Raw genomic sequence first — 18,579 nt, 5'->3', positions numbered from 1 at the left:
CTTCCTCCTTGCAGTTTGTTTGTTGTAGCCGCTGACGGTGGTTGCCTGTACTGCTGTTGAGGGTACTACGGTCTGTATTGTTTCTGAAAGGGCTGGCACTGTTGCAATCGTTAAGGTTGGATCATCCTCTGTAGGAGAACATACTCCTGCCTATTGCCCTTCAAAATGACATTTGCCTCTTTTGCAGCAAACCTACCGATTTTGCGGTGTCCGTTCTTAATGATTGTAGCGCCTTATTAATGTGTCATCCATATAACGCCTCGACATCAAAAGGCAGGTCTAAATTCTTACTCTGGACTTCAGGTCTGAAGGAAATAGCTTTTAGCCATCTCGGTCTGCAGAGGGCAGCAGCATTTGTCAAATGCCGAAAGCCTGTGTAAGCGATATCCAGTGCACAATCATTTTCCGAAGAGGCTTATTCGCCTTCTTTTAGAATCCTTCTTGCTTCTGTCTTTACATCCTCTGGTAACCGATCTATGTAAGGAGCAATATCTGACTACATTTGCCGGTCGGATCTGCTAAGGATCGCCTGAGAATTGGCCGCTCTAAACATAATAGTTGAAATTGAGGAAAAATGCTTTCCTATGTTATCCAGGTGTTTACCCTCTCTATACTGTGGTGTTGATATAGTCGTTGATGAGTTCTTGGAGCGGCACAGAGTTGCTTGAACCTGGTTTAGGATGTCCTATCAAACATGCTGTTGAATATTATGGCACCTTACTTTTTTTATCCAATTAGCTAGGACTGCAGAACATGTTGCTTGATTATTCATAATTCTCACAACTTCCTCCCAGATATAGTCTACATATGGGAGAGCTCTAATGGGTATTCTAGCCAGCTCTTTAAAATACTAAAGAAAGCAATCTGATTGCTTCACTGGTATTGGCAACTCAAATCGTTTTGCTGCTCATACCATCAGAGTATGGACATTCTCAATATTATCAGGAGGGGAATCCACTGAATGAGGAGCTGGCAGTGAAGGAATCTATAGCAGGTATTCGTCTCATTCAATAGATTCACTATGGTCGTCTGATACTTCGTCTTCTCGGTCCTCATCAGAGGACATTACATCATCCGGAACTGCAATGCTTGAAGCCAGCATTCTTTTTGGTGTATGCAAAGGCAGGAAATTATGCGGTGTACGAGGAGTAGGAGGTTGAATCCAAGGAGTGAACTGGTGATGTAGCCTATGAGGGATCCAAAATCTTTTGTGATAGTCCTGCAACATGCTCTGCACCATTTGCTCCTGAGGTTGATGATGTTCGTAGGGTTAGTAATGCTCCATATATGAAGTAGACATTTCAATAAATTGTGTTCCTGGGGAATAATAATAATCTTCACGATATTCCTCACTCTCCTCTTGATATTTAACATGTGTTCTGAAGGACAAAGCACTGTTCCGAAAGGTCCATCATCTGAATCCTCTACATCTAACAAACGAGTTGGTGGAAGTTTAACTTTATTGTAATGATTCTCTTGTCTATAGTATCGTTGATGAAGGCCTTGTTGGCATGATCAGTGTCTTCATCATCTACAGTTTTAAATCTATTGCTTCGATGGAGATGTTGACAGTTTTCTCGTCGACAATGCCCCGTAGGTGGGGGACATCTTAGGTGGCATGACCGACTATGCCGTCATCACAGTCGTCAACAGTATTTTTGTCGTCGATGGGGCGAATTTCATCAAAAGAGCTGCCTTTGTCGGCAGTGTTGTCGTTGATGACAGTTATTCTCTGTTCAGTGGATTTCTCTGTTGACGGCACTGAGGAGGGCTTTATGAACTGTAACAACAACCATGGAGAAGGTTTTTGTAGGCTCTGATTTCTTCATAAAGAGACACGTCTATGGTCTTCTGTTACGTTTTTGAAGCCATAACAACAGCCTCTTCTCTCTATCTTTAAATTTGTTTGAGGAAAAAGTACAGCGAGTCTTAGGAAAAGAGTAGGGAGAAAGCGACGAAGGAAAATTAACCCCATAAACCGCTCCAACCTTTTACAAATTTTGGCCACATGCCCAACACTGGGTGGGGTTACTTCTGATGATATAAGACAAATAGGTTTTATAACTAATCGTGATGGAAATGAGGTAACAAAGGTGCTTTTTTATACTGAATTTGTAAAGCAGATGGTGATAAGGGCTGAGGGAGACCTGAAAAAGAAGGGAATAAGCCTTGTGTATGATGGCCTACTTGGTAGAGAGGAAAGCAAATTTGGAGAGATTGGGACCCTCACTTATCACGCAGGTCTACGTCTGGAGCAAACAGCCGCGGCCTGTGGAGGGAGTTCCATGGGGCAGAGAGGCGGGGCGGGGGAGGGGCAGGGTGGGTGGTTCTAAACACCGGAATAAGGATGATTGCAGGTAAGTAAACAATTTAATAAATAGAATGAAATTTCGTAGCAGGCGCTGCATCGCATTTTGCAATGCAGGGCGCGCTACAAAATTAGTTTTATTTATTAAATTGTTTACTTACCTGGAATCATCCATATTACGGTGTTTAGAACCCCCCACCCTGCCCCTCCCCCGCCCCACGGACCTCCCTCCACGGGCCGCGGCTGGGAGCAAATACAATATGATACACTAGGCGCCCAATGTAGAAGAATATGATCGGATAAAAATCAAAGGGGGTTAAAAGTAACAATAATAAATTGTACACAGGGACCCGCCCTGAGCAATCGATTTGATCCTTTGTCTGAATCTGCAATAAGTTGGGGGAATAGTATGGATGAAGGGTTGAGTGAGCTGGATTAGGAATTGGGGTTTTCACACAGCCTACGGACACTCTCGTGGAATATAGGGGGGTACAGAATGCAGCTATCCCAAGACACCTTTTGAGAAATGCTGGGTAGTTATGATATTTTGTGTCTTCAAGCGTCCTGGCTGTGTGAAAAACCCGAACCTATTGATGGATTTTTTATGCTCACTAAAGAGGCAGTACGAATGAATCTAGGGCGCCCCTCAGGGGGGCTGATAACGTTGGTATCATTAAAAAGAGCAAATAAAGTAATCAATTTAAAAGTGAAATGTAGGTGGCTATTAGCCTGCCAGGTAGAATTGTATAGGGGTATGCAAACAAGGGAACTAATAGTTGTGATCAATGTATATATTCAGCCAGGCGCAACAATAGACTATGAAAAGCAACAGGATCTGGTAGAAAAGGATCTAGAGGCTATAAGCACAACAAAAGCAGCATATCTGATAATGATCTTAGGGGATTTTAATCATAAATTAGATCCCTCCTCTAGCGATAAAGTTTTTAAAGATCTTTTAATTACTGCACAAATACCTGCAGCAAGTTTTGATGGCATAGGTAACTCGGTACAAGACAAACATTTAGTAACATTTCTAGGATCCATGGGTTTATTCAGAGCTAGTGGACGGTATAATACCGACTGCCCTGCAAGGAAGACTGTCCGTATAGGGAATCAGAACTGCCCAATTGATTATGCCTTTATAAATGCATGGTACTTCAAGGAAATAGAACGATTTGAAGTACTGCAGTGCGAAGGTAGTGACCACTGGCCTTTACAATTATTAATAAAGATGGAACAAGAGTTGGGAAGAGAAAAAAAAGTGATTCCCTTACAGATAGAATACCCCAGACATATAATAACACGCATAACAGAGAACAGCCTGAAACTGGTCAATAATGTAATGATCGATTATAAGGCTGTGGGGGAAGCAGTGCAAGAAGATACAATTTTAACCAAGTACGAGCATACAATAAGCAGATCGTAAACTGCCTAAGGATACAGGTAAAGGCAGGGACAGTCCTCAAGAAGAAAGTAAGAACAAATGGGTGGTTCAATAATGAGTGTAGGAAGCTAAAGTTGAGGGTACGAAAATGGGAACGACAGTTAAGGAAAGAATAAAAGAACTCTAGAGAGCCTGCGAAGGGCAGAACAGGAATATAAAAATAAGTTGAGGGACAGTAAATTAGAATATATGGCTAAAAATTGGAATATAATGTTAGATGTGATAAACACAAATAACATAAGATCATTCTGGCGCCTGGTAAAAGAGGGAAATATACAGGAGGAAATGCGGTGTTTAGTGGGTGAAGACGACTGGGCTAACCATTTGAGTAAACTGTATAATGGTTTATATAGGTAGAAGACCCTGGAAATAAGGTACGAGGAGTCAGAACTGCAAGGGTTGTACTTCTCCATTCAAAGTATAAAAGAAACTATCCAGTCCTTAAAACTAACTAAAGCCGCTGGGACAGACAACCTGCCTGCAATTATTTTACAAAATAGTACAAATTGGTGGGCAAGGTTTCTAAACATGACCTTTCAATATATTATAACTTTGGGGGGTTTTCCAGAAAGTTGGAAAAGGGCGATTGTGAGGCCAATTTATAAAAAAAGAGGATGCAACACAACCCCAGAACTACCGTTTAATAAGCCTGCTGGATGTAGGGGAAAAAGTTTTTTCTAAAATATTACTAGGTGTAGTGAAATCCTGGGCAGAGCAGTATAACCTAATACCGATAGAGCAAGGTGGGTTCCAGGAGGGCCATTCAACCATTGACCATTGTCTTAGTCTTTGGACAATGGCAAAGAAGGCAATTGAGGTGCGAGGTAACCTGTTTTGCTGCTTTGTAGATTTTGAAGCTGCTTTAGATTCAGTGGATCGTAGCCTACTGTGGAGAATGTTAACAGAGCTCAGAATCAACAAGGCAGTATTAGCTCTAATTCAGGAAATGCACTCAAGTAATGGGCTAGGGTCATCTTGGACACCCAGGGAACCCTATCTAACAAAATCCAGATAATGAATGGCTTGCCGCAGGGCTGCCCCCTAGCCCCACTGTTATTCTCCTTATTTTTATCAGATCTACCCAACATATTGAGTAGAGCAGGTGGGGTAAGCCCTAAGATTGACGTAACGCATATATCTTGTCTGTTATATGCAGATGGCTTAGTGATAATGGACATGACAGAGCGGGGCTTGCAAAAAAAAAAAAAAAAAACTTGATATTTTTCATGAATATTGCCTAAAGAAATGCCTCATGGTCAACTTAGAAAAGACCAAAATAATAGTACTGGGGAAAAAAGACCTCCCTGTATTGGAAATTGGGAGAGGTTAGAGTGGAAGAAGTGGATAGATATAAATATTTGGGCATGTGTTTCGACAATAAGTTAAATTGGAAGGACCACATACAGGCACTCAAAGCAAAGGCGCTTGCTTCAGTATGGGGCCTTAAACAATGAGCAAAAATATGGAGGTCCCTCTCTGCAGCCAATTTTATCGGCTTTTAATGCATTAGTACGCCCGCAGTTCCAATATGGTGTAGAGGTATTATATATGGGAGGTAAATTGGATTGGAACTTAGAAGAGGGTAAATGCGTCAAACAGCTGTTAGCACTCCCCGTGGCAACAATGATTCAGGCGGTACGAGTGGAATGCCACCTTACATCCTGGAATTTCCAGGGCATGCAAGCGGTACTGAATTTCTGACAGAGAATGAATGGGGAGGGGCCTGCCAAAATAGCAAAACTCTGCAAAAAAGAAATAGAGGCTAGTGAACTAAATTGGGCGGCCCAAGCTAGATAAGTTGTGTGCCACACTATCCTTAGATCCAGACCAATGGAGGTCGGGGCAGCAGATCCCTAAGTTGGCGTTGCATGCTATTATTAACTTGAAGGCCCGAGAGAAAGATTTGGGGTATGTGAGGAGTAAATCGTCCTCCCGGTTTTTGATAAACGGGTGGACAAATTACCAAACATTCCCCTATATCGAGGCCATGCCCAATCCAAAACTTAGAAATATAATCTTGGGGTTTAGAGTGGGCCTGAACCCATGTAACACGGATCGGATGATCAAATCTGCTATGACGAACGCGCAAGGTCTGTGTACATGTGGATTGCAAGTAAAATGTAATGGCCCACATATTTTGTTGGACTGCTTGTGGTTCTTAGAAGAACGGAGAACATTTTTGAAACCCCTTGTTATTGCCAATGAACTTTTTAGTAGGGATCAAGCCCTTAGCTTGCTGATAAAGATGAGATCTTTAAATGTAACATGCGCAATGGGAAGATTTTTAATTGCCATACAGGAGTCATTGAAGGACCTGGTTATATAAATTACAAGGAGTGGGGTTGAAATGTGACGTTACCTATGCTAGGGGATACTCCGAGACCCTGATTCCTATGGTAGGTGCACAAATGTATACCCAATATAAGTGATCCCCTCCCCGATGATTAGGTACCACCTATGGTTTTGCATGAGATTTTTTATTCAATTTTATCAGGATTTTATTGTGTTTTATACTGTTTTAACGTTATAGGGCAGATTTTAATTGTATGTCTTGTAGCTCTTTCTTTTTATGGCTAAATATGCCAAATAAAAATATAATAAGCAACAGTAAGTCTTACAGTCTTTTACCTCATGAAAACGGTGTAGGCAGTAAATGGAGTCCTCAGAGTGTAGCCTCTTCTTGCAACACGTCCCACAAGATCTGAAAAGAAATATTTTGCTTGAATCTGACATTTTATCTAGTCGGGTTCAAATATCAGATGAAGTCCCTTCAAGAAATATAGTAGTAAATCTATTTTTTGATTGAAAATTCTGGATAAATGAGCAGGGCTCGGAGAGAGTCTTGTCACACGACGTGCTGTAGACATCCGAGGTAGTAAAGTATCTGTGTAAAGAGATCTTGGGGGTGTTTCCTGATTTGTTGGAGTTTGGTTCTTTTATAACAATGGAGATTAGTTACTGAAGTGAATGTTTTTTTAGCCCTTCTGGACTATGTATGACGTATACTGCTTTTAAATGTACTGTAGGACTCCCGCTTTGATGACGGGGAATGATTCAAGCATGTGAATCTATGCAAGATTCAATACGGAGAATTAAATGTTCCCGTGCCTTACTGCAACCTCCTCTACTCTGGTGGCAGCAAACATCCCCACATCCAGAAAAATGCACAGTACAAAGACCACTGGATACTTTCATTTCCGTTTGTCGGTAACATGAAGAAGGGTCTAAAGCAGCAGAGAAAAACAATGAAAAAGAAGTGAAAGTTTTGAGGTAGACAATGACAGATCACGGAGAGTTCAAAAGTGAGAAGAAATAAGAAAGAGCAGTGGATCCAACTAGACTAAGTTTGTTGTGAACACAGTTTATATCGTTAGTATTCCTGGCAAATCCTGTAGGTGGAAGCAAATCCCAACTGAAAGGCAAATATATTACTCCAAGATCATTCACTGGTAACACCTTTTTAATAGGTCATAGTAACTGTACAATTCATTATATTCTTCCTGAGAATAATTTATATCCCCCCAACAAACTAAAGGGAGCATTTTTTAACAAATGTGCAATGGAAAATGAAATGTGTGCGGGGTAGGAAAGAAGCACCGCTTTGCTTTTGTACTTGCAGGAAAGAGAGACTTAGATAGGTTAGGAAAGTACTGACATTTTAAAATATTCAACATGGCTTTAATCTTTGTTTATAAATTATATAAAAATGGGAAACATATTGTTACAGAAGTTCATTTCTAAATGCTGTGTTCCACTGCTTGGAGATGAAGCAGAAGTTCCGCTGCCGGAGGAAATAACATGTCCATCTGTACAAAAAAACCTGTCATGTTATTCTTGCGGAAAAGGATGCAGAAGGGTTTCAGTCATGTTCTACCGCTAGTATCCAATTAAATGCTTCACATATCCACATGAAAGGTAAAAGATGAAAAAACCTTTAGTTTTTAAATGTCTTAAGTCTTGAAAATATAGCTTTTTATGTTCTTTCTCTGTAAATTGTGATTAGCATATTGTGACTTAAGTGTTGCAGAAATACAAAAATTCCAGTCTTGACAGTTTCTTGTAGTGTGTGGGCAAGAATTCTCAGCCCTTAGGTGTCCCGGAATTCTCCATACCCCAATACTTTCACTGTCTGCTGCGCACGTGAATTTTGGCTCTGTGGTTTCATGGCAGGACTTCTGTGTTCTTGATGCGAGTATGCCAAAATAACTGGTTTCCATGATCTGTGGGTGTTTTATACAATCGTTGCTCTTTCACAATGCCTTGTATGGGATATCGAACCATCCCATAACTCTAAAACGAGAGAGGTACGAATATGCTGCCAGTCGTGGCTATCGGACCAGATGTCCCCAGATATCCAGGACTATTTAGACATAATCCTCGCTGCTGGTAGGAGGCTGGATGTCATCCTCGAAGAATGTGCTTCCGTAAAAGATTTACAAGTCAGTCACAAATGTTTTAATGTGGCCTTGAATGTCCAATCATTTTCAACCTGGCCTGATCAATGACATCTAGCAGGTTTTTGGCATCCACAGCCAAAGCGTGAGCCGCAGTCAGCATTTGCTTCTTGTACTCTTGCTGGAGGCTGGTCATTACGTATTGCTGTGCGAGTTTCATTTTGTTGATCAGTTCCGCCAAGTCAGAGTTCAACAGTTTTTGTGCCATCTCAATCTGTAAGAAAAAAAGGCTCAGTGAGTTATGTCTACATAGAAAGAACTTTTTTGAGATGCATACTCAACATCCAGAATTTATCTGGTATGACAAAAAGAAAACAAGGAGCTGGAAATATCCTGCCCATCCATCTAAGAATCAAGACAGACTTTATAAGGTTTTACAGGCTCACCTCCAATATTTCTGCAGAAGGCCAAGCTCCCTGGCTCTTACCCTGCTCATTCTGGAATGCCCACCCTCACCTCCAGACCAAACTGGTGGGCCAGGTACCCATGAGTGGATAATGAGTTGGTAGTGCATTACCAGAAGGGCCTGTTAAAAGGCTTGTCGATAGAACCTCGTCAGTCAAAAGGCACTATACAGTCTGTGGCCATAACTTCTGAATTCCCTACTATCATGACCCACTGATACATTCTCATCTCACTCTCTCCGTCATTAAAGTCCTGCTTAACTTATGCTCTGAGGAAATTCTGAGTTGCTAGCTGGAATGTGTAGAATAATGTAAGAAATCAAATGATGGGACTAGCTGGTAAACACCCTAAGGTATAGGATGGAGGCTAGGGAAGTTGGAGGAGAACCTTTACAATCCCTACTTTCCTGCTTGCTAGAGAAAGGCTGTCACAGAAGTCCTATTCCTTGAGAGTGGAATCAAGAAGTAAACGTAACTAAGGACAAGTAGCTGGACATCAATGATAAGCAAATGAACAGCCTCATGTTGTAAATCAAACATTCAGAAAGAATAGGCTAGGACCTTGAAAATAAGGAGATCACATGTGTAGTGAGTAAATTCATAAAATACTAAATAAATTAACCAGAGTTGCCTACAAGATGCTTGGCACTATTACTCACAAAGGTGGTGCCACCCAATCAATCTAAAATGAGGCATTTCAGTAGGTGGACATGAAAGTCTTTAATCCCTTCCTGAACAAAAGGCATATAAGCAAATTACAGATCACGTAGATGGCTACCAACTTGATTAAATGGATTAAAAACTGAAAGCAATAAGTGATAAACAAGAGTCTAAACTTAGTAGGAATTGATCAGTTTCCTGTATGGGTTGCTCCAATGAATTCATAAGTGACATTTCATAGGAGCTGGTGGTTAAGGGATGCAATTTTGTAGATGAAACGAAGTTCCACCCTATGGCTGAAATAGCAGAGGAAGCACAGAAATGTGAGGCATAATTCAAAAAGATGGAAGAGTGGACTGGGACAGGACAACTAACATTGAATGGAACCAGGAGCAAAGTCAGGTATTTGTTGCACAGAGCAAAGTATAAGATGAGGTTGTAGAACTCGCCACACTGCAGAGGGTTCCTTTGTGTCTTCAAATCAATTGAACGCCAAGTGACTAAACAATAGGACAAGGTACAACAAAGAACTGCTCTTGGACACAACTATAGAGTAATGGCAGCTTGGTAAACCCTTCACAATAAAATGAATAAAGTCATCTGCTCTTTGAATTTGCTCCCAATGCACTTGGGATGAGAGAACGCTGTAGAGATCACAGTAAGGAATGCACTGTCAAAACCTGGCACCAATGCTGGAATCAATACCAGAAGAATATAGCATTGACTGACAAAAAGTCACATTGTCTGGGTGCTGGCATGTACCTCCTGGACATTATGCAGTTCACAGCTGAGGCTGATGTGGGCTTCTTCCAAATAGGTTTTGCTAGGCCATAAGTGCTTCACTAAAGGGCAACAAAGGCTTAAATGACTATGCGGATGCCTGGAGGACATCGGTCAGAATGTTTGCCCTGGCTTCCAAGGCAGCGAGAGGGCACTCCAGCACTTCATCTGAGTCGTGAAGACAACGTAAAAAAGCCACCTCCAGGGACACACTGTTCCTGTGGGACACTTCATTTCTGTTTTGGAGAAAGAGTTCAGACCACTTACATTTAGCAGTGTCAAGTACACCACTGTGCCAGAAGTAAAGGAAGGAAGCAAATCGGTTCCTTAACGACAGTCATCAGTATCAAGCTGTACTCTCTCTGGTACCTGAAGGAAATCTGATTTAGAGCTGAAAATATCATGCAGTCTGCCAATAACATTGGAGTGAAGAGGTGTCTCCCTGTGTTTCTCGATTTCCTCTTGAAAAACTTAGAAAAAAGGTGAGCAACGACATGTGGAAGGAGCGCTCGACCTAGAGTGATCATCGTTGGGAGTGCCATCAAAAAATAGTTTGGCATTGCGTTTTTTTAAGACTTTGAGGTGAACGAGGCTGCACTGCTCTTGGGATCCTGAGTTATGCCTTGAACCTAGGCCCCACAAGCAGACCTCATGGAGTCTGAATTGGACATTTACCCATAACAGTTGGGCATGAACACTGACTTCTTGGGAGGTGACATTCCCAAAGGACTGAACAGGAACGAGTTTTGTGAGACCTCTGTGAATTTCCAGCAAAGTGATAAAAAGATTCAGAGAAAAGCTCCTGATCTGCATCGAAGAGTGCAGAATAAAAAGGAACTAATGCCAGAGCACTGGACAGGGTTCTTGCTATATGGCTCTAGTGACATCCTTCTGGCATCACTTCCAGTGCCGTGATGAAGCCAGCACACTGAAAGCGAAGGGGAGCTATTGACATTTTCGGGGTCAGGTAGAAGTATTCATCAGATGGGCCTGAATGTGGCAAAACAACAGCTAACACATTTGACAGAGTCCAAACAGGGAATCTGTCAGCTTAAGCTAGGTGCAATGCTCTCAATGGGTTGACAATCTTTTCTAAAATACTACTTGTTGATGTCACATCTCATTCTTGAACTATTTTGTCTATCAATGCTTACAAACTTTGCCAAATGTAGGAATCTAAGCTGGAATAATTTACTGTTGCTGGTGAATCAATGCGTTATGTTAAACACAAAGTTACTTGCTTAATCCACATGAAGGCTTACTCTAAATTGGAAAGTAAGCATCCTTGTTCAAGTACAGAACATGGGCTATACATCTTCTTTTATGACTCTCTACAAACAAACATTTTAACAATCCTAAGTGAGCAAATCTTTCAATGTCATAGTATTGGGCCTGCAATAAATAAGAGGAAGGCACTAATCTTTTTATGTGGGAGTGAAAGGAGGGTCTCCCTCAGCTCCAGCACTGATTAATCTTTGCTGTAATGTGACTAATGCTGAAAGTGGTTGATCCTCATCAGCCTCGTTTTCTTTAGCTCTGTAGACAACATATGGCTACAGAGGCTTGATTTTATAAAAATACTAGCTTACCCGACGCGCGTTTCTGCGATCTCTGAAGAAAGGAAATTCAAGGAAACTCGTCATGATAACATTCAATTTACATTGTGTCATTTTTATTGAAACGTATTCATTTTAATATGGAAAACATTTCAAAGTGTCGTTTTAATTCTATTTATTTATTCGAGTGCTTGTGGATACACTTTTTTGTTTTTCCGTCTGGTGCGAACATCAGTTTTCGAAAGATTATGAGTGCCCTGGGGGGCCGATATTTAAAAATTATTTGTGGCAGAAACCTTCGCGGGAGTGTACTCAACAACTTCCCAAAGTTTCATGGCGATCGGATGAATGGTGTTTTAATTCTATTTATTTATTCGAGTGCTTGTGGATACACGATTTGTTGTTTTTCCGTCTGGTGCGTACATCAGTATTCAAAAGATTACGAGGGCCTTGGGGGCCGATATTTAAAAAAAAATTATGCCAGAAACCTTCGCGGGAGTGTACCCAACAAATCCCCAAAGTTTCATGGCGATCGGATGAATGGTGTAGTAATGCATAAAGGACAAACAAACAGATAGACAGACATACTTTCGTTTTTATATATATAGATGGAGACTAGCATGCACTCTAAGGCTGGCCACTGCATGGACAGCAATGCCTTGATAATTCAGGTTCAAATAAGAACACCTACACAGGTGAGCGATTCTCCATGGACCCTATGCACATAGAAAGCAGTCCATTACTTTATTTGCCTAGCTATAAACAGCACCTCTTCTGTAATGGGGCAAGGGAGGAATGTATTCAGTTATTTCTACATGGGGCAGAGTCCCATGGATTCTACCTGATCCCGAAAATGTCAATAGCTCCCCAGTCCACCACTCAACATCTCACTCCAGCACACTTCAAAACACACTGCCTACTTTATTGTAGTTGTGCCTTAATTTAAAAAAAATTAACGTCTATTCCTAATCTCATTCCCAATGGAACTAACCCCCAACTAGACCATAGACATTGTGGCTCTGCCCCTCCCAGAATCATTCACATATTTATCAACCCTCACTTCTTCAATTTCATTCCTCATTCCCACTGAAAACCTTTTTCGTTCACGGACTAGCCCATCTTCCTTATTCAGGTTAATTTCACATCCTTGCTTGAAAACATGTAGATTAATGTATCTTGAATACAATAGCTACTTTTGACCCACAGGCCCATTTATGGACATAAAATGGAACCTTCTTAGGTCAGAAAGGTATTTGCTCAAATGGCCTTTTCAGGACATCGGGATCATAGACCGAATGTCCTGGAGTCTTAACTCCTGAGGAAATCCATGAAACCGTACCATATTCAGAATGGCTCAGATGAAAGGGATTGACTGCAAATGAGTCATGTGCTACTTTGGCACATTGATAGTGAACCTAAATGATATGAGGAGGTTCACAGTCATCTGGAAGTGGTTTTCCTGAGACGAAACTGGCTTCAACAGTCAGTCATCGAGGTAGGGGAAGACTAGTACTCTAAACCTTCAAAGGTTTTCTGTGACCAATGGCATCACTTTCATGAACACCTGAGGGGCACTTGTGAAACCAAAAGGGAGTATTGCAACCTAAAAATGCTGCTGGCCCATTGTGAATAGCAGGTAGCACCTGTCAGCCTGCAGGACGAAGATATGGAAAAAAGCGTCCTGCAGGTCCAATGCCACCATCCAGTCACCCTGATCTACGGGACACAGGTCTCGGGCTAGTTTAAACATGTTGATTTTGTCCTTTAGCAGGAAGGTGTTGAGATGGTGGAGATCTCAAATAGGGTGAAAGCTCCTTCCTTCTTCAGGACCAGGAAGTGGCAAGCCCCTTTGACCAAAAGGGCCTGCAGTTCCTGCTGCAAGACACAACACTAGCCCTTCGTCAGCCACCTATATGGTGGTGGAAGGTGCACTGGGTTGAAAAGAAACAGAAGGGCATAGCCCTGATGTACAATTTGGAAGACTCACTCGTCAGAGCTGATGGATCACCACCCCTGGGGGTGGCTGTGTGCCTGCAAAGACACCGTAAACCTGTTATGATGTTGCTGGAAGTGCAGGGCACTGGGCTGCACAGTGCTTTTGATGTCCTGGGCATTGTAGTGATGAGCTGTGACCTTGGCAAGAAAAGGAGCAAGTGCCTGATGTTGGAAAAACTGAAAACACATGGCATACCCTCAGAGGGGGTTAAAAGGCTGTTTGAATTGTCTAATGAGTAGCAGCCATAGCATTGGAACGTGCGCTTCATATACCATTCCAGGTCTGAATCCACTTTTTCCACAAAAAAACCGAGAGCCATCAAATGGTATGTCCTTTAAGGATATCTGACGTAGTCAAGAAGTGATGTATGCAATGCTTGAATTAACCTCAGCCACTGGTAATTACTCGGGCTGCATCCCAGTCCATCATTATTTCGCACACAATGCCAACCACGGGTTGAACCCAGCCATATGCAAATCAATCTTGACCCTGCTCCAATGGTAACAGTCCAGTCTGAACTTCCAGGCCAGGTCCTCCCTGAATCGAACATAAACAACTTAGGACCAGTTTCACCCTAGTTAGGGTTGGTTCCAGTAACACAAGGTGAATGGGACCCACGTATGGACATAAACATGTCACTTAGAGCGGCATACTATAGTATAAAAAAAGTGATGGATGAAATGCCTGAATTAACCTTAGCCACCAGCAATTACTCAGGGTTGCATCTCAGTTCGTTATTTTGCACACAGTGCCACCTCAGTTTGGACCCAGCCATATGAAAATCAGTCCTGGCCCAGCTCTAATACTATCAGTCCAGCCCAAACTGCCAGTCCATATGGTGAGGCCTAAAATGATTATTTCAAGTATTTCATCCGTCACTTTTTTGCTTACTTTAAGGATGTCTGTACATCCCTGGAGAAGCCCGTAGACCTTATCCAGGCATGGAGCTGAAGCGCCACACTTGTACCCATTTCCTGATCTAAGTAGTCCGTCTTGTCCAAGCTAGAGCGAATTGCAAATTTAGCCTTGTCGCAGCGATCTTGGATAGCTTTGGAAGAGACGCTCTAAGGTCGTCCGGAACTGCAGGTAAAACGTGAGCTACTGTGTCCCATCGGGCATGAAATTGGAAACCTGAAAGACAGCTGCTGCTTCCAGACTATAGAGCAGGGCTTGTAGATGTGAAGATACACTTGCAAAAGGTGTCTATCCTTTTAGACTCACAATCATGCGGGTGGTGGTGAAGGCATTAGGAGTAACCTTACTGGTGGACTCCTGCACAACCAACTTCTCTTGTGTGGGATGTTAAGTGAGGAAGTCATGGCCATCTGGTGCCATTTGCTGGTGCTGAGCGACCTTACTGACCGGCAGTTTCAAAATGGTTTGAGCCAGGTGCTCAAGATGGCATCCGTGAGGGCTTCACTGAATGGCAACAGAGGTCTGTAGATGTTTGGCCCGACTGGAGTAACTGCGTCAGAACATTTGTTGTCACCTTCATAACGGGTTGTAAGGTCTTGCACTTCTGCATAACAAAAGAAAAGTAGGTGTTTTCTTTCATGGCAGGGCCCAGAGAAAAAACAAGGCCAGTGTCTGGAAAAATATTCACGTGACTTATCTTGTAGTACCAATGATCCTCATTATGTTTGGGACAAAATCACCTTACTTACCAAAATTGTTGTTATCAGAGTCAGCACCAAAAAGATCGTGCAAAGTCTGTGCCTTACCGCATTGTAAGGGCAAAGTAATAAAATCAGAAGGAGTAAGGACTGGCTGCGCTCTGGTGGTATCAGGGCGCGGCCTTGGTCAAGGAAGGTTGTGCCCAGAGTCAGAGAGCACAATAGGTTGCAAATCCTCCTTTGGCGCAGAAGGCATGGGTGTTGAAGGGAACTGGCGCAGCAGGTGGCACCGGAACTAAAGCTGGCATCGTAGTTGGTGCTGAACGGAGGAGGGCTAGAGGGGCACAGGCAGCACTGAGGGCAGACCTGCCAACAAAGTCTGACTGGAGGTCCCTGTGCATCATTAAGGCCTGAAGGCATGCCAGGAGGAACCTGTAAAGTGGCAAAAAAGCCCAGTAGCTTCCCTATAGGCCTCCACTTACTACGACTTCACCAACCCCAAAAACACAGGGTGCATCGGGACTCTACTATGGTTCGGCTCCAATGCAGAGAGGGACCAAGACCGGGTTGTATGAGGATGCCCTTGAGTCCTTTTTGGAGTTTAAGAGTGGCAGGAATGGGCAGGTTTTTATGTTTCTTTTTAGATTTGCCTGAAGACTTTGGTCATGACGACCTGCTATGGGAAAAGGACTTCCTTTCAACTTCAAACAGTCACGGCGTGGAGCCTTCTGGTATTTGGCGACAAACAGCTTTGCCTTGTGCTCCCGTATGGCCTTCAGATTCATCTGGGTGCATTCATCACAGGCCCTGGCCTCCGAACCCAGGCACCAAAGAGACACTTCGTAAGGGTCTGTCATACACGTGTTTGCGATAGTCCCTACATGGCTGGAACCACGTTGTCTTAGTGGGTGACATTTCCCATGCAAATTGGTACAATGTTACTGAAAAAGGACTGGAAAAGACCACGGGTAACTCCGGATCTGCACCAGCAGGCACAGAAAGAAAGGAACTGACAGAATTCCGCAAGGGTGGTGGAGGAAAACTGCTTAGGGAATATTCACAACCTGTGATTAGACACATCAATCAGAATTGTATTTCTTTAGGCTCTTATCTACATTGTCATTTCAGCCTCTTCTAGTGGTTTGGCTAAAAGTGTCTGGGAAAACTCCTATTACTTCCTGGACTGCATATGTCTGATTTTCCATTTCCTTTTAACTCAGGATTACGTATGTATTTCCTCAATGGTTTGGAGAAATGGAAGAACAGTCTATATTTTCATAGGTTTTGGAGGTTGCCACTGTAGTCTTGGTTCTACAGCACATAAGTGGAAAATTGCCATGGTAGTGCTAATTTGATGGCTCAGTGATTGCAAGTATGTATTTGCAACCTAAACTTAATGGCTATCAGCAGCAGATTGACTGGGGTATTATAACCAATTTCCATAGTCCTTGCACACATTTTGCATTTTAGAGTTTAATACAGTATGGCTGTCTACCACAGGGCATATGACCACTTGTAAGCCCTTCATATACATGCATCATTAAAAAAAAAAAATCCAGAGAAAAGAGGTGAACAAGTAAGAGAAACAGAAAATCCCAAAACATGTAACTCACATTTTACTCTAGGAAATGTGGATCCACTAGATATGTTTACTTGAATGTAAATTGACATTCATACCCTGCCAATTTAGCGTGAACAAAGCAAACACAAGGATTAAACCCACATCTGTGACTGGGGGTGAGTGTCTGAAAAGTTTCAGCGCTCCATCCATCATCTCCATGTGTTTGCTTTGTTCGCCCTAAGTTGGCATGGTATGCCCAGGCGTGGGTCATATGCTCACTTTGCCACCGGTCCCAGGATGCTTGTTTTCGGTCCAGGAAAGACCTGGCTTGGCAGTTCGGGCTGGACTGTTCTCATGAGGAACAGGGTCAAGACTGATTTGCATATGGCTGGGTCTGGACAGGGGTGGCGAAGTGAGCTAAAGAACGATGATGGATTCAACCTAGATTTGTGACTGGGAGTGAGTGTCTGAAATGTTTCAGCTCTACGTCCATCATCTCTTTGTGTTTGCAAGGTACAAAAAGTCACATCAACCAGAGTACTGAAGAGAATAACTCATTTAATCATGTCCAAAAGTCACTTAAAGACTACTAATACAGGGACAGCCTGCCTCCAAATAATTTATCAGCTTTGGTCTAGTACTGAAATAACCTCATAAGATAGATCCCCCCAAACCCAGTCACAACTACTCAAGTGGGCTTGAGGAAGGAACTCAGCCACTTTAAACACTTTAAACTTACTCACGACCAATTTAAACATGCCCAATACAGATAACCTTACCTGGAATTACGGGAGCAAGTATCATCAAAGGTTGAGATAATCCTGAGAGGCGGATCCCACCAAGGTCCAGCACAACTAAACTAGACTTGAGGATCACACTTGTATAGTCAATTTAAATATGACTAAAGCCAGCTTAAATAAGCCCTGTAGAGGCACTGCGGCCTAGAACTGATTATTAAAATGTCCCCATGGTCTAAGACAATGGCTGAAAAGCAATCAATATACTTCTTTAAGATTCAGAATCTAATTGTTTAACTCGTTTCAGCTTTGACTAGAATAGCACTCGGTGGACTCCAAAGGTATGCCATGTCCTCCCTATCAGACAACATGTAGTCTATTTCTCCACAGAAGCATTCAAGTTCAGGAAAACCTCCCTTCCAGCCACTGCACCAGGCAACCAATCCACAGCTGAGTTCCTAACCTTGTTCACCCCAATGAAACTATGCACATAGACCTGCTTTGCATTTGCTACAACTAATTCTAAAGGTGTTTTGTGATTAAGGTTTTCAGATTTGACACATTGTTTATAATAAACAGAAGAAGCATGTAGGACATGCAACAACATTGGATGCCATGCATTTACACACAATGCAGTACTATGCTATTGCCAGAATGACCAAATATAAAACAATTAATTTGTACAAATGCAGGATTGTTATCACCTAAGTTGATTGGAAGGTACTTAAAATCAGTTTTAGGCACATTAGTTTAGCGAACACATTGTATCTCAAAGACTCCTATAATAACAGCATTGCAGTGCTAAATTAATTACAGATACTGCTCTGATTGGGAATGTATTTCTCAGCAGTACAATTATCCTTTTTTAAGAAATAACCTAAGATATTAGTTGTGCAGTCTTCACCATTTTACATACTATGCACATAAGAAGCAAGTAACATTACACTGTACCTCTCTGTGAGTGCTTGCAGGTAGAACTGGAATGGTTTCATCAACTGTTGCCAATAATGTTCTTAGTGCCAAACCAACACCCTGTAGGAAAGATTTACAATGAAATCAGAATTTA

The 18,579-nt window shown here is 42.2% G+C and overlaps 1 protein-coding gene across 18 annotated transcripts in view; it reads right to left on the bottom strand.

Moving 5' to 3' along the window:
- Window positions 1-7,194: 7,194 nt before the first annotated feature.
- Window positions 7,195-18,579, bottom strand: part of PTK2 (protein tyrosine kinase 2) — an 858,662-nt gene continuing 847,277 nt past the window's right edge. For all 18 annotated transcript variants that reach the window (XM_078686693.1, XM_078686689.1, XM_078686690.1 and 15 more), the window contains 2 exons: window positions 18,465-18,545; window positions 7,195-8,420 (listed from right to left, as the gene is read on the bottom strand). In XM_078686693.1, coding sequence (XP_078542819.1) covers window positions 8,208-8,420; window positions 18,465-18,545 — 294 coding nt within the window. In that variant the 3' untranslated portion in view covers window positions 7,195-8,207. The remainder of the gene's footprint in view (window positions 8,421-18,464; window positions 18,546-18,579) is intronic.

This window comes from Lissotriton helveticus, chromosome 4_1 (genome assembly GCF_964261635.1).
Source record: "Lissotriton helveticus chromosome 4_1, aLisHel1.1, whole genome shotgun sequence".
NCBI lineage: Eukaryota > Metazoa > Chordata > Amphibia > Caudata > Salamandridae > Lissotriton > Lissotriton helveticus.
This window is presented reverse-complemented; position numbering and strand designations above follow the sequence as displayed.